At 39.2% G+C, this 15,981-nt stretch overlaps 1 protein-coding gene across 2 annotated transcripts in view; it reads right to left on the bottom strand.

Moving 5' to 3' along the window:
- The window catches only part of LOC140463954 (septin-9-like), a 299,673-nt gene extending 284,492 nt beyond the window's left edge, over positions 1–15,181 (bottom strand). The window contains exon 1 of one of the 2 annotated variants that reach the window (XM_072558447.1): positions 15,008–15,181. In XM_072558447.1, coding sequence (XP_072414548.1) covers positions 15,008–15,029 — 22 coding nt within the window. In that variant the 5' untranslated portion in view covers positions 15,030–15,181. The remainder of the gene's footprint in view (positions 1–15,007) is intronic. The other variant, XM_072558449.1, reaches the window with a different exon arrangement.
- Between the last annotated feature and the right edge of the window lie 800 nt (positions 15,182–15,981).

Here is a 15,981-nt window from a genome sequence, read left to right as displayed (position 1 = left end):
TAATCAGTAAGGTCTATTGATGAGATTCTATACAGATTAACTCAAAAAAGAACTAGAGTGTGCAGTATGGAGGACAAAAAGTATATAACAGAAAGATCACCAATGTCATCAGAATCTCCTCAGCTACCTCCTTCAGAACCTTGGATCAGAGTGATTTATCCACATTTCAACTTCCCCATAACCTTCTTCGTGATGGCCACTACACTCCTCTCTGTCCCCAACTCTCTTGATGTGCTGCAATGCGACTTGTGTATTTGCCTTCCACCCTGAAGCCTATCTATAGGTAGATATAAGATGAGAAGGGAAAAGTTTAAGGAGGAAGCATATAAGGAAGTTTTTCTTAAAAAAAAAACAGGGTGGGAAGTGCCTGAACCTTGCTACTGTATCTACCTCCCCTGGCAATAATGTTTAAGATGTGTTTACATAAATATGATCAGACAGGGAACAAAGGGATACAGACCATGTGAAAGCAGAAGAGATTAGTTTAGAATGGCATTATGGCTGCTGTAGACATGGTGGGCCAAAGGGCCTGTTCCTGTTCTAAATTGCTCTATGTTCTATTCAGTTCCTCCACCTTTTATTTGTTCCCCAGTACTACTTCTCCAGCCTCATTTTCTAGAGGTTTAATGTCCACTGTTGCCTCTCTCTTACCTTTAATTGTATCTAAAAACAAAACAACATACAAACTTTTTATTTTATTAACTAGCTTACTCTCATATGTAATCTTCTCTCCCCTCATTACTTTCAATTGTCCTCTGCTGGTTTTTAGAAGGTTTCTCAATTCTCCGGCTTCCCACTAATTTTCACCACATTGTAAACTTTTTTTTAAATACACTGTCCCAGTCTTCCCATGTGAACCATGGCTGTCTCATTCTCCCTTCTCTTCTTTCTTGGGATGAATTTCTGCTGTGCCTCTCGAATTAACCTCAGAAATTCCAGCCATTGCTGCTCCACCATCTTCCCTGCTCCCTTTCCATTCAGCCCTGGCCAGCTCTTCCCTCATGTCTTTGTAGTTACAGTTACTCAATTGTAATACTGCTACATTGGATTCCAGCTTCTCCCTCTCAAATGGGTGAATTCTGGTCCTTGAGTTTCTGGGTTATGGAGGTTGAAAATATTACTTAAATCCTCTCTGGTTTGGTGGCAGGATACGACACATGGATAAAAAAAATAGGAGAAGGTGAGGACTGCAGATGCTGGAGATCAGAGTCGAAGAGTGTGGTGCTGGAAAAGCACAGCTGGTCAGGCAGCACCTAAGGAGCAGGAGAGTCGAGGTTTCAAGCATAAGCCCTTCATCAGGAATGTGCATCTAAATAGCCTACTATTTAATCTACATCTTTGGGACTGGAAGCAAAAAAATACATTTTGTCTGCTTTGTAAATAAAATGAGCATTTAACTCAAACCATAAGCTGTTGCATTTTAATAACCATACAATTTACTAGAAATTTGACAACAGATCAACTTGCTATTTAATGGACACTGTAGATTTTTTTGGAAGACATCTCAATTATTTGAAACCAGAATATCTTTTTAAAAAATCATTAATGTAATAAGAGTGTGATGTCCTGCCTTCTTGACCTTTTACAAATCCAGTCAAGTGTAGGTCCAAAGGGAGTTCCAGGATTTTGACCCAGTAACAGAAATGGAAATATATTTCCAAATCAGAATGGTGAATAGCTTGAAGGAGAACTTGCAGGTGCTGAAGTTTCCATGTAACTGTTGCTCGTGCTTCTAAATGACAGTTACCAATTTGTTGTCTAAGGAGTCTTGGGAAATTTCTACTGTGCATTGTACATGCAGCTACTGTGTGTTGGTCATGGTGGGAGTCAAAGTATGGGGATAAGGTGACAATCAACAAGGCTGCTTTGTTTTGGACAGTATCAGTTTTCTTGAGTATTGTTAGAACTCACTCACAGGAAAACGAAGGGTAGTCCATCACATTCCTGTCTTGTGCCTTATAGGTGGTGAACAGATGTTTGGGAGTCAGGATATGAGTTATTCATTGCAGGATACTTTGCCTCTGACCTACTCTTTTGCTACAGTACCTATATAGCTAGTCCAGTTCAGTTTTAGGTCAATCGTAACTCCCAGAATGTTAAGAGTTGAGAGTGCAGAGACAGTAATACCATTGACTGTCAAGGGTCGATCGTTAAATTCTTTCTGGTTGGAGGTGGTCATTGTCTGGGACTTGTGTGGCACAAATCTTACATTCCACTTATCAGTGCAAGCCAGTTTATTGTCCAGGTCTTGCTATATATAGATATGGACTACTTAGCTATCTGAGGGATTGCAAATAACTCTGAATATTGTGTAATCACTGAACATTCCCACTCTGACTTTACAATGGAGGAAAGTAATTGATGAAGCAGCTGAAGATGTTTAAGCCTAGGATACTACCTTGACAATCTCTTGCAGAGATGAATTGAAATGGAGAGGATTAACCCCCAACAAACACAATCACCTTCCTCTGTGCTAAACATGACGACAGACAGACAGAGACAGAGACAATCTCCCTCTCAAACTGCAGGGTGAATTTTGGTCCTTGACTCCATTCTAATTCACTCCAATTTTGTGAGCGCTTCCTGTTGCCACAGTCGGTCACACAGGACCTTGATATCAAGAGCTGTCACTCTCACCTCACCCTACAAAGTTTGCTTTAGATACTATTCAAAAACAGCCACATCACAAATCCGTTTCCAGCTGTATAAATAAAACTACACAAGGCCATCATCAAAATATGTATGAAGCAACATTATGAATACAAGAGATAAAAAATAAAATTTCATTCTACATCACTTCCTAAATTGTGCTGGCTCATTATAGATTATGGATTAGAAATTTACTTGCCACCCTATTTATTTGCCTCCAGTTTTTTTGCGAGGTGGGGGGGGGGGGGCTGGGGTGCACAAGAAATGAACATTCCCTTTGAGTTCCAAATGAGCTTGGCAGTTATTCTGTTTGTTGTACCTTCCTCATTTGTTGAATATGAGCAAGCAGGGGTCCCAAGCTATTTCCCATATTTTCATATTACTGCAGTCTCTGCACTCAGCAAGAGGAAGGAACAACTTTGTTCAGATACCAAATACTAAATCTGACCTACACTTTTTAAAGGCATTCTTTTAAAACAATACCTGTATTAAAAACTAATGAAGTTTAGATGATGAGAAACTAAATCCCAGTTTTAATAAATCAGGCCAGAACCCCTCAAAACATGTCAAGAATGTAGCACAGACCCTAACTTTGCTAGTTGTTTTAAGCAGGTGTAGAGTGGATATTCCAGGAGGGATGCAGCTGGTCAACCAACTTAGTTTTAAAAACAGAATTTACTTACAAGATTACTGAATGCAACACAAAGAACTGAAAACGGAATACTTAAATCAATTATCCTACCCAAAACCCAACAGATCATCTCAACTTAATGATGCTGTTCCAAATACTGCAACAATCCCCATGAACACTCCTTGGCACAGAAAAGGTAAAATCAACCACAAGCTCTTACAGAATAGAAGACAGAGAGAGAGTACCAGCTTGGACCTCCTTCTGAGTCCACAGCTTTTCCACATTACTGCTAAAAAAAACACAAACCAGAGTAAAGCTGAGCTGGGAGAACTGACCACATGCCATTCATCGTACAAGTGTTTTTCTTTAAAACTTGAAAGCCTGTCTGATGCACTAACTATTATTAAATTGGCCCGAAAACCCTTCAACCTCCAGACTTTTCAGAGTCTGTCATTTACAACCTCTCTGGGGGAAAAAAAAAACAAGAATTGCATAACTTTGTCAAAAAAGCAGCTCTATCACAGAATGCAGAAGCAGGGTCCTGAATGTCATGGATTTGACACTGCGGTATTAACGGTGGAGCTGTGCAGAGGCTCGGTAGTGGGGGTCAGATCTCATTCTCAGAATGAAATAGCAGCGCATGATCAGGAAATTCACTCACAAAAATCTGTTCCCAAGGATCCAGAAGCAGTGCCACAAGAAATCTAATGACCTCATGTAGATGGTCAACAACATCACCACTAATCAAGTTAGTCATCCCTGAAACTCAAGATTCATGTTCTACAAAGGAACTCTACTTCACAAATCAGGACTACCAATTCTATATAAAAAAAAACTTATATTTACCTCTCACTGCCTTCATGTACTGCCACAGCTGAATACTTGGATGCAAAGCATAATGCAACAACTACAAACATTTTGCCCTCTCATGAGACTGGATGACACATGTTGGGTGCCAGCAGAACAAAACTGGCAGAGATCTAGAACCCTCACATCTCCTTGGATCTGGGAGGAAGTGATTCTCAGTATCATACGGTTGGCTACAACAGAGTTTTGTGTAATCAAGCCTTGCTGAGGAGGATGACTTGTTCCTGCCTTTTGCCCCTTCTCACACCTCCGTTCACCATTATTCAGTTAAAGGCATGGTGCTCAAGCTAAATGCGCATAACTGAAGGAATGGTAGATAGCAAATGTTATTCTTATTTCAAGCATGCAAGCTTGAAGAATGAAATTCTCTTCAGGACAAATGAAATTCAGAAAAAAAATCAGAGTTTAGAAAATTAAACTTATGTTAAAAGGTCAATTTCAGGATATACTGTACAGGCTCAAATTCAGGCCACATCAGTTACCAGGTGTAATGATGAACCCATTTATTAGGCAGATATCCACACAAATGGGATTTCACCAAAACTAACTCAAATGAAAGGATAACAGAATCGTTCATCGCCTCCACACTTAACAAATCCTTCAGGCAAGCTCTCTGGAGGAACATAAAAATTACATAATTGATGGATAACTCTAAGAATGAAGCAAGTGCAATGCAACAGTAGCAGGCTAACAATACCTGCAATTGACTGACTCCAGAACAACTATCATAGCTGTCAATAACATGAGGTGCTGCTTGTCTCACTCACCAAGACAGCTCAAATTTCATAAAAATGCTGCACACTATCTTCTATGAGGAAGATATTGGATTACGTTTTAGCCCAGTTACTTAAAGCGGTGGTCTCCAACCTTTTTAAGCACACAAGTTCACTCCCTGAATTTATGCCTGACTCAGGGTCCACCCCAAAGAAAATAATGTTATTTCTAGTGCTGTATAAATCCAAAACCAAATATATATATTATTATTTAGTTTGTCCTTAACTCACCGGTGTCTCAGTGTGACACCTGTGGCTACACATTACTTGCCAGTGTCAGTGATACCGAGATTGTAGCTTGACACTGCTAGCCATAGGTCTCCATAAGGTGGTGATATTGTTTTATATTTTTCGGTTTACGAGACTCCCAAAAATTCATCCCATGATCTGACTTTCAGCTCAATACAAATATTGCGCAATAATTATCTCCATATTGACTCCACTTTGTGGGGGATTTGGTAGTCAACCCACTTATATCTACTTGAAAGAATGAACGCAAGACAAACATGATGATTGGTTCCATCACATTGAATTCTTGAATTCTCTTGCTAACCACCTCAATTGTGCACTAGATAATTTGAGAGAAAATTTTTCTTGGGCTTTGATAAGTTTCCAGTATTTTTCCAGGCGCGAGGAAAAATTGCATTTTTATTGTAAATTGGGAAGAACACATTTCTATTTAAACACATTCACATCACTGATCATAGCTGCCAATTCTCTGTCCTATCCCTGCAGTTCACAGTTCAGCTCATTTGGTTTGATATTATTTCAACAAGAAACCCAAATCAAGCAGCATCCCATTGTCAGACTGTTCACTGCATACTTCATTGCTTAATTCTTTTTAAAAAAGTGACAATTTTAGGCATGAAATCTAAAAACACTTACAGGATCTTCCCTCAACTTAGCCACTTCATATTGGCACGGAGGATTATGCCAGACAACAATACACATCCATCCATGATAACTGACTGCACACTGCAGAGTGAAGTTACCCCAAATCATCATAACTGTATAAGGCTTAAATCTGGTCATGTTGCACATTCACTAAGATGTTATTTGAATGTACAGAGATAATATCTACATACATTCCTGCATATACTTATGTGAGAATATTTCTTTTCTAAAAAAAAGGGGGGAGTGTACTATTTAGATTCCAGACTAGTAATACATGTACCTTTAAGACTGAGATGTGATGTTGGTGTGTAAAAGGCACCCACCTGACCTTCAGCCACACTTTGCTCTCAGTGGAGTTAGTGCAGCATGTAAAGTCAAGCAGAACAGACTGGAGGGGATGAATTGCCTGCTCTTTCTCCAAGCTCATATGTCTAAATAGTATGCAGTAACATTAATAACACAGAACGGAGTCTGCGCATCTAAGTCTATTATATCATGGTAGTGTGAATCGTTTGTGTTGTTTATAAAAAGACACCAGTCTCAAAAATCCATGTTACTGTGATATATTATGTGGATTAACATAATTAAAACCACAAACCACATTAGTAGTGAGCTACCTTCTTGAACCATGGCAGTCCGTACAGTGAAGGTAGTCTCAGTGCTATTAGATGGTATATTTTACCCAACAATAAAAGGAATGATAATATGTATCCATGTTAACTTACTGTATGACTTTAATGTTATGATATTTCCATTCACCCACAACTGTTCACTTTATATTTCCAGATGATAAAATATTTTGAATTTGGGAAGTGCTAATTGAACTTTGCATTGCGTCAATGATACAGCCAACAGTGAGAGTGTCCCAAGGTGGAGTGTTATGGACCAGGCCAGACTCCCTCAAAGCATTTCAAGTAGCCCAGACCCTAACTTTGAGAGTTGTTTTAAGCAGGTGTAGAGTAGATATTCCAGGAGGGATGCAGCTAGCCCAACCAGTGGGTAATCCAAAATGGAAGACAGGAAAAATTTCTGGCTGTAACAGCGGCTCCTTTTTGAGGTATTTTAGGTTAAGACAAATCGTGAAATTCACAACTAATCTTGGAGGAACCGGTTTGGGAGAGGTCACTGCACAGCACAGAAACAGATCAGTGGATATTTTAAGCATGGCCTTACAATAAGTCTGCAATAGTGAGTAATTCTTTCTTGATTCTATGTTTTACTGAGATGTGTCTCTGGATTAAACTTAAAATATAGCCATAAGTATTAATTTAACCTGGAGCAGTGTTTTGTAGAGGAATAGGACAGTGCTACTTTGTGTCTGTAAATTGAAAAGCAGAAATGGCTTTTCATAGAATGATATGCTCTTCCTGTCAAATGTGGGAGTTTATGGCTTACAGAGGATTAGACAGGCAATAAATGTCATTGGTTGTGAATCCCATCATATTGAATGGATCAGTTGGAGAGATAGTTAGAGGCAATGAGGAATTTACAAGAGTAAGGGGATGTGATGGATGTCAGTTAGAGGAAGGGAGAAAAGTCACAGATAAAGTCACATCAATGGGTTAACTCCAGGAAAGGTAAGAGAGGTAGTCAGTTGGTGTAGGAGTCTTCTGTGGCTATCCCCATTTTAAACAAGTATGCTGTTTTGGAAAATATAAGGGGTGATGGAGTCACAGGGGAATGTAACATGAACAGTCAAGTTTCTGGTATTGAGACTGGCTCTAATGCAATGAGGGGTACGTGGGCGTCCAAGAGATCGATTGTGTTAGGGGACTCTCGAGTCAGAGGCACAGATAGATATTTCTGTGGCTAGCAGTGAAAAATCAGAATGGTGTGTTGCTTCCCTGGTACCAGGTTCAAGAGTGTCTCAGAGAGGGTGCAGAATGTTCTCAAGGGTGAGATGGGCCAGCAGGAGGTCATTGTCCACATTGGAACCAACGACAAAGGAAACAAAAAGGTTGAGATTCTGAAGAGAGATTATAGAGAATTAGGCAGGAATTTTTTTAAAAAATCCTCGCGTGTAGTAATATCTGGATTACTCTTGGTGCTACTAGCGAGGGCAAGAATAGGAGGATAGAGCAGATGAATGTATGGCTGAGAAGCTGGTGTATAGGAGAAGGATTCACATTTTTTGATCACTGGAAGCTATTTTGGGGTAGAAGTGACCTGTACAAGAAGGATGGATTGCACCTAAATTGGAAGGGGACTAACATACTGACAGGGAGATTTGCTAGATCTGTTTGGGAGGATTTAAATCAGTAAGGTGGGGCAGGGGGTGGTGGAGGGTAGGACCCAGAGAGATAACGAAGGAGGAGATCAATCTGAGACTGGTACAGTTGAGAACAAAGCCGAGTCAAACAAACAAATAAACAAACAAACAAACAGTCAGGGAAGGCAGGGACAAAGCAGAGAACAAGGCAGGACTGATAAGTTAACCTGTATTTATTTCAATGCAAGGGGCCTAACAGGGAAGGCAGATGAACTCAGGGCATGGTTAGGGACATGGGACTGGGATATCATAGCAATTACAGAAACAAGGCTCGGGGATGAACAGGACCAGCAGCTTAATGTTCCAGGATGTAAATGCTACAGGAAGGATAGAAAGGGAGGCAAGAGAGGAGGGGGAGTGGCATTTTTGACAAGGGATAACATTACAGCTGTGCTGAGGGAGGATATTCCTGGAAATACATCCAGGAAGGTTATTTGGGTGGAACTGAGAAATAAGAAAGGGATGATCACCTTATTGGGATTGTATTATAGATCCCCTAATAGCCAGAGGGAAATTGAGAAACAAATTTGTAAGGAGATCTCAGTTATAAGAATAAGGTGGTTATGGTAGGGGATTTTAACTTGCCAAACAGACTGGGACTGCCATAGTGTTAATTTGTGAAGTGTACACAAGAAAATTTTCTGATTCAGTATGTGGTGTACCTACTGGAGAAGGTGCTAAATTTGACCTACTCTTGGGAAATAAGGCAGGGCAGATTACTGAGGTGTCAGTGGGGGAGCACTTTGAGCCAGCGACCATAATTCCATTAGTTTTAAAATAGTGATGGAAAAGCAAAGATCTAAAAGTTGAAGTTTTAAATTGAATTAAGGCATTAGGCAAGAACTTTTGAAAGCTGATTGGGGGCAGATGTTTGCAGGTAAAGGGACAGCTGGAAAATGGGAAGCCTTCAGAAATGAGATAACAAGAATCCAGAGAAAGTATATTCCTGTCATGGTGAAAGGAAAGACTGGTAGGTATAGGGAATGCTGGATGACTCAAGAAGTTGAGGACTTGATTAGGAAAAAGAAGGAAACATATGTCAGGTGTAGAAAGGATAGATTGAGTGAATCCTTGGAAGAATATAAAGGTAGTAGGAGTATACATGAGAGAAATCAGGAGGGAAAAAAGGGGACACGAGATAGCTTTGGCAAATAGGGTTAAGGAGAATCCAAAGGGTTTTTACAAATACATTAAGGACAAAAGGGTAACTAGGGAGAGCATAGGGGCCTTCAAAGATCAGCAAGGCGGCCTTTGTGTGGAGCTGCAGGAGATGGGACAGATACTAAACGAGTATTTTGCATCAGTATTTGCTGTGGAAAAGGACATGGAAGATATTGAATGTAGGGAAATAAATGGTGACATCTTGAAAAATGTCCACATACAGAGGACAAAGTGTTGGATGTCTTGAAACACAAAAGTGGATAAGTCCCCAGGATCTGATCAAGTGTACCCGAGAACTCTGTGGGAAGCTAGGAAAATAATTGCTGGGCCTCTTGCTGAGATATTTGTATCATGGATAGTCACAGGTGAGGAACCGGAAGACTGGAGGTTGGCTAACGTGGTGCCACTGTTTATGAAGGGGGGTAAGGACAAGTCAGGGAATTATAGACCAGTGAGCCTGACATCAGTAGTGGGCAAGTTGTTGGAGGGAATCCTGAGGGACAGGATGAACATGTATTTGGAAAGGCAAAGACTGATTTGGGATAGTCAACATGGCTTTGTGCATAGGAAATCATGTCTCACAAACTTGATTGAGTTTCTTGAAGAAGTGACAAGAGGATTGACGAGGGCAGAACGGTACATGTGATTTATTTGGACTTCAGTAAGGTGTTCGACAAGGTTCCCCATGGGAGTCTGATTAACAAGGTTAGATCTCATGGAATACAGGGAGAACTATCCATTTGGATACAGAACTGGCTCAAAGGTAGAAGACAGAGGGTTGTGATGGAGGGTTGTTTTTCAGACTGGAGGCCTGTGACCAGTGGAGTACCACAAGGTTTGGTGCTGGGTCCACTACTTTTCATCATTTATATACATGATTTGGATGTGAGCATAAAAGTATAGTTAGTCAATTTGCAGATGACACCAAAATTGGAGGTGTAGTGGACAGCGAAAGAGGTTACCTCAGATTACAACGGGGGCCAGTGGGCTGAGAAGTGGTGGATGGAGTTTAATTTAGATAGATGGAAGATGCTGCATTTTTGGAAAGCAAATCTTAGCAGGACTTATACACTTAATGATAAAGGTCCTAGGGAGTGTTGCTGAACAAAGAGACCTTGGAGTGCAGGCTCATAGCTCCTTGAAAGGATAGCGAAGGTGGCATTTGGTACGCTTTCCTTTATCAATCAGAGTATTGAGTACAGGAGTTGGGGGTCATGTTGTGGCTGTACAGGACATTGGTTAGGCCACTGTTGGAATATTGTGTGCAGTTCTGGTCTCCTTCCTATCAGAAAGACATTGTGAAACTTGAAAGGGTTCAGAAAAGATTTACAAGGATGATACCAGGGTTGGAGGATTTGAGCTATAGGGAGAGGCTGAACAGGCTGGGACTGTTTCGCCTTGAACATCGGAAGCGGAGGGGTGACCTTATACAGGTTTATAAAATCATGAGGGGCATGGATAGGATAATAGACAAAGTCTTCTACCTGGGGTTGGAGGGAGTCCAGAACTAGTGGACATAGGTTTAGGGTGAGAGGGGAGAGATATAAAAGAGACCCAAGGGGCAACATTTTCATGCAGTTGGTGGTACGTGTATGGAAACAGCTGCCAAAGGAAGTGGTGGAGGCTAGTACAATTGCAATATTTTTAAAAAAGCATCAGGATGTGGATGTAGGTTTGCTCACTGAGCTGGAAGGTTAATTTCCAGATGTTTCGTCACCCTACTAGGTAATATCTTCAGTGGGCTTCTGGGAAAGCACTGCTGATAATTCCTGCTTTCTATTTAAGTGTTTGGGTTTCTCTGGATTAGTGATGTCACTTACTGTGAAGTCACTTCCTGTTCTTTTTTCTCAGCAATTGGTAGTTGGGGTCTAACTCAATGTGTTTGTTGATAGAGTTCCAGTTGAAATGTCATGCTTTGAGGATATGCACGAGAATTCCTAGAAGCATGGCATTGCAATTGGAACTCTATCAACAAACACTGAGTTCGACCCCATCTACCACCCCCTGAGGAAAATGAGAACAGGAAGTAACTTCACCGACCCAAAGAAACCCAAACATATAAATAGAAAGCAGGAATTATCAGCAGTGCTTTGTCCGAGGCCCACTGAAGAGGTTACCTAGTCGGGTGACGAAACATCTGGAAATGAACCTTCCAGCTCAGCGAGCAAACCTATATCCAGAACCTCAACCTGAGCTACAAATCTTCTGAAAACTTGCATCTGGCTGGGTATATGAATAGGAAGGGTTTCGAGGGATATTGGCTGGCTGCTGGGACTAGATTGGGTTGGGATATCTGCTCGGCATGGACAAGTTGAACCACAGGGTCTGATTCTGTGCTGTACATCTGTGACTCTTTGATTTAATTTTAAAGAAAACAGAATTTCTTTGCAAGATTACTACAATTAAAACACTAACCAAAGAACCAAATACTGAATAACGTAACCTCTCTGAAAACCTGCAGATTATCCCAACTTAATTATCCTGCCCCAAATACTTGCAACAATCCTCATCAACACCCTTGGCAAAAAAAGGTAAAATCAAACACAGGGTCTTATATTAGAGAAAGAGAGAGAGAGATGGCAGAGAGATTCAGCATGGAACACCTATGTGGCTGTTTCTTGGATTAGCAGCCTCCAAGTGACTGACTTTCTCAGTGTACAGCCAGACTGCTCAAACCAAAACAGAGACGAGCAGATCTGGGAGAATTGGCTACACCCCTTTCATTGGACAAATGTTTTTATTGAAAAACGCATTCTCAAGTAGTTAAATCAAGCCTTTTCAGAATCGCTGTTTTTACAACCTCCCAGGGGGGAAAAATAAAGTCAATGACAGCATAACCTTGTTAAAGCAGCAGCATCGTCACAGGACAGAGTGCATGGGGTGCCAATCAAGTGGAGTGCTTTGATTCAAATGCTATTGAGCTTCTAGTCTTGTTTGAGATGCTGTCTTTCAGGTTAGTGGAGAATCTATTCCTTTTTGACAATGTTTTTAGCTTTCAGAGGGAGGCCTTAGGAGAGTCACAGGCTACGGAATTCTCAGCCTGTGACCTGTTCCTGCAGCAATTATGTCGCCACTTCAAATATTGTTCAAATAAAAATAGAACTTGATATGAATAGACCTGGTTTAATTATAGGTGTGATTTCCAATTAAAGTAAAACATATTCATATGGTAATTTTATTGAATGATGAATGTTAGGCTCTAATTTTATTATCTTGTACAAAAAGGGAAATAAAACAATGACAGTTAAAATTCAATATTAAAATCAACAGATGGTGTGTCTATCAAACATATGGTTCAATTTTTCTTCAGTGAAATAATAGACAGAAAAGATATTTTTCACCCAATATAACCAAAAACCTCTCCCCTTAAAATTTTCTCTTACCGTGAAGGCAATTTCTCTTCCCTGGAATGGTGATATGATGCCAAAAACTCATCCAGCACCTCACCATAATGCCATTCTTTTATGGGAGGGACCAGCAGCGAGTTCTATGACTATGGAAGAAATCACAGCTCTCAACACAGATTCACTTTCCAGTTTGAGATTGCGATAGATAGCAATCAGAAATGGGAAGTGTGGTACTCTGACCCACCCCTGTATTTTCCTAGCTGAGGAATGCTAGTGCCAAATGTGAGGTTTAGTATTTTCTGTTCATAGAACAGCTGGATTACATAAAAATTTAATTCAAAACTAACTTGACACATCCAAGCCATATATACACATGATGGAAAGATATATCATGTTTTCTCATACAGCAATGATTAAACTTTGAATGTGCTTGTTAAACTATAGAAAGACCCTTCCAATTGTAACCTGACTTCCTGGGATAGGTTTTAACAGATAAAGAAATATTGCATTAAATCTAACTCACATGTAGGTAGATTTCTTGGGGGAAAAGTATTTGAGAAATAAAAGAGGACTTGTCTGATCAAGTTCTCAAGAGCTTGTTGTAAAAGAGAGCAGATAATTGTGAGCGTGTACGAGTAGGAGCCAGCAACAGTCAACAAATTTGAAAAATGTCAAACTCCAAGTATTAATGGTGTCTGGTCTCGAGAGACTTCACTTTAGCCTTATTGCAGACTCCACATTTTGACAAGTAATATCTTAAGTACAATTCAAATTATTGAGATAATTCTTTCAAATAGAAAACTTAAGGCCTTTCTTTTTGTAACAGAAATGCAACATTGTCACAACAGTCTGTTAAAAACTGCCAATGCATATATTGTACATGTTTCGTCGTTCACCTGCCAAAACTAGAACCCAGACGAGATGAGGAATTTTGATATATTCCAAGCCTTATATTTGTAGCTGGCTGCCAAATTATAATTGCATTACGTCTCTCTGGCAAACAATTAAGGATATCAAAGCCAATACGTGCCTTGGAATACCTTTAAAGTTACAAAAGTAAAATAAGTTTGATTTGCTGCAAAATAACTTTTCATTTGATATGCTACAGTGGAACAAAGAGCATTATCTATATATACTTATACACAAACACGTCTGTGATATTAAAGAACATGGTTTGTTGCAGGACCTAAATATTGGGCAAAATGACAAAATTTATACTTCAAGACAAGTGACCTTTAAGCTTCACTCAAAAATTTTAAACAGGAAGGCTATTAAAGAGAAAAGAACTTTAAATAACCCAAATTGCATAAATACAGAAAGGTTTCTTTATGGAGGGAAAAGTTGCAGGGGAGATGGTATAAGAGTCAAAATATTGGGATAACATAAACCAAAGATTGGCTCAAAAGCAAACTTTTGGAATTAATTAAAATGTCTAGAGAACAGTTGAATATCCAAAAGGTAAAACGGAATGCACAATAAGTTTAAAGTAACATCAAACTGATGGTACAACCTAAGAAATCCAGTCATGCTTCAGATTTATGTGGCAAGAGTACAGAATGTGTCAAATTAAAAAAAACACCTATAAAGAGTTGTTCAGGTAGTACAACTAGTATTTTTCGAAGACGAAATGTAATAAATTTCACCAGAGATCAGAAACACAGTCAGACATTCCAAAGGAGCTGATTAAAATAAGAGAAACAGAAAGTGGGGAATGTGTTTCATGTTACATACGCATATTCAGAAAGCTGTCTGGAATGCATTAAATGTTTATATCAAAAAAAAAACCTGATGTTACTGTAAGAGCAGGGTGCAGCCCCAATCCTGTCTGAACAGCTACAAAAAACACCAAAGCTCGAAAAGCAGCAAATGCACTGCCTTAGGAAAACAAAGTCGAACAAATCTGTCAAACTCTACCAATGAGTGTTCTTACTAAAATGACATCTTGCTTCCTTTATTTACTTAACAAAACAAATTTACAACTGTGGAAATATACATTTTGGCTCAGATCAATGTACTGCTAGACAGCTGCTACATAGTTGTTTAAAAAAGCTCCATGCTCAAACTGGAATGGGCATGATAATGTTAACAGACTTTACAATTAGTCATCAAAGGCCAAACGGAAAACTGATATGAATGTTTAGTCATTACCTATTTTAGTTAAATTTTTACAGAGTTTTTTTGTCCATTCATTTTGTATGGTAGAAGTAAACTACTGTTAAACTTATGTTTATGGATCCCACAATAACTAACTCACTTTTTAATTATTTTCAAAGTTACAAACCAAGGAGAAACTTCCTATTACTCATTTATATTGCCAGACAAGTGACTAAAAATTCACATAATAGTTTTAAAATAGATTATCTCCCTGATCAAAATGTCTTGTACATAAAGACAAAAGATTTTTGGAAAGACTCACCTGCAAAAGAAGATTTCTTCATGACTGGCTTCTTAATTGCATAGAAAGAGCACTCTTTCGGAGCAGGTTAGGCTACTTCCACAATTTTCAATAATTAAAAGTATCCAATAGCACAGAGAGCTAACTTGGCTTCACAGAACTTCATTCAAAGAACCAGCAAGTTGAGCTTCCTTGCGCACACAGTCCAACTACTCATGAAACACTCCCATTAATTAGTACACACCTTTCCTAATCAGATGAATTTAGACATCTTTGGCTTTGCCCAACTAAGCAAAATAAAGCAGGGAAAATCACAGAACTGATTTGTTCATAAACATAAATTTCTTTTAACTCTTAGTAGTAGTTATATATTTAATAGAAGTTGGAAGATCTATGTATTTATTTCATATCATTTTAAGTACTTCAAAAAGAAAAACTAACATTTATTGTGTGTAAAATAAAAAGCACCCTCCCTAGTTTGTCCATATGGTGCAGCTCATTGACTATAGTTCAGTAGACTATTGGAGAAATTTACAGTTCAAAGTTCATTTCAGCTCCCATCTGAATCTTCAAACCAATAATATAAACTATTTCAAATTTAAATACCTAGTATTTGGAAAATAAAGGTCAGTTAGTTAGACAATTGGTTAGTAACAGAGGGTGATAATAACAGCATGAAAATTCCCACAGTGGCTCAGGTTACCATTTAGGTGTCTCTTTCTCAACCTCTCCCCTTGCCTGAACTGTGGTGATCTTCAAGTTAAACCACCTCCACCAATCATCTCTCTCATTAAAGAGCAGCCCTCTGGGACAGTGATGACTTTGCCTATCTTTTAATGGAAAGTATTCCACTCATGGTTTGGTCTGGGTTTCTTATTAATTAATGTAAATTATTCTCACTTCCGATTAATGTAAACATTGGGAGAAAAGAGATTTCGGTTATTATATTTGTGAGTTTATCTCATATTACTTTAACACTAGAACAGGAATAGGCC

This window comes from Chiloscyllium punctatum, chromosome 39 (assembly GCF_047496795.1).
Source record: "Chiloscyllium punctatum isolate Juve2018m chromosome 39, sChiPun1.3, whole genome shotgun sequence".
NCBI lineage: Eukaryota > Metazoa > Chordata > Chondrichthyes > Orectolobiformes > Hemiscylliidae > Chiloscyllium > Chiloscyllium punctatum.
Note: the sequence above shows the minus strand (reverse complement) of the source record. Positions and strands in the feature narration are given on the sequence as shown.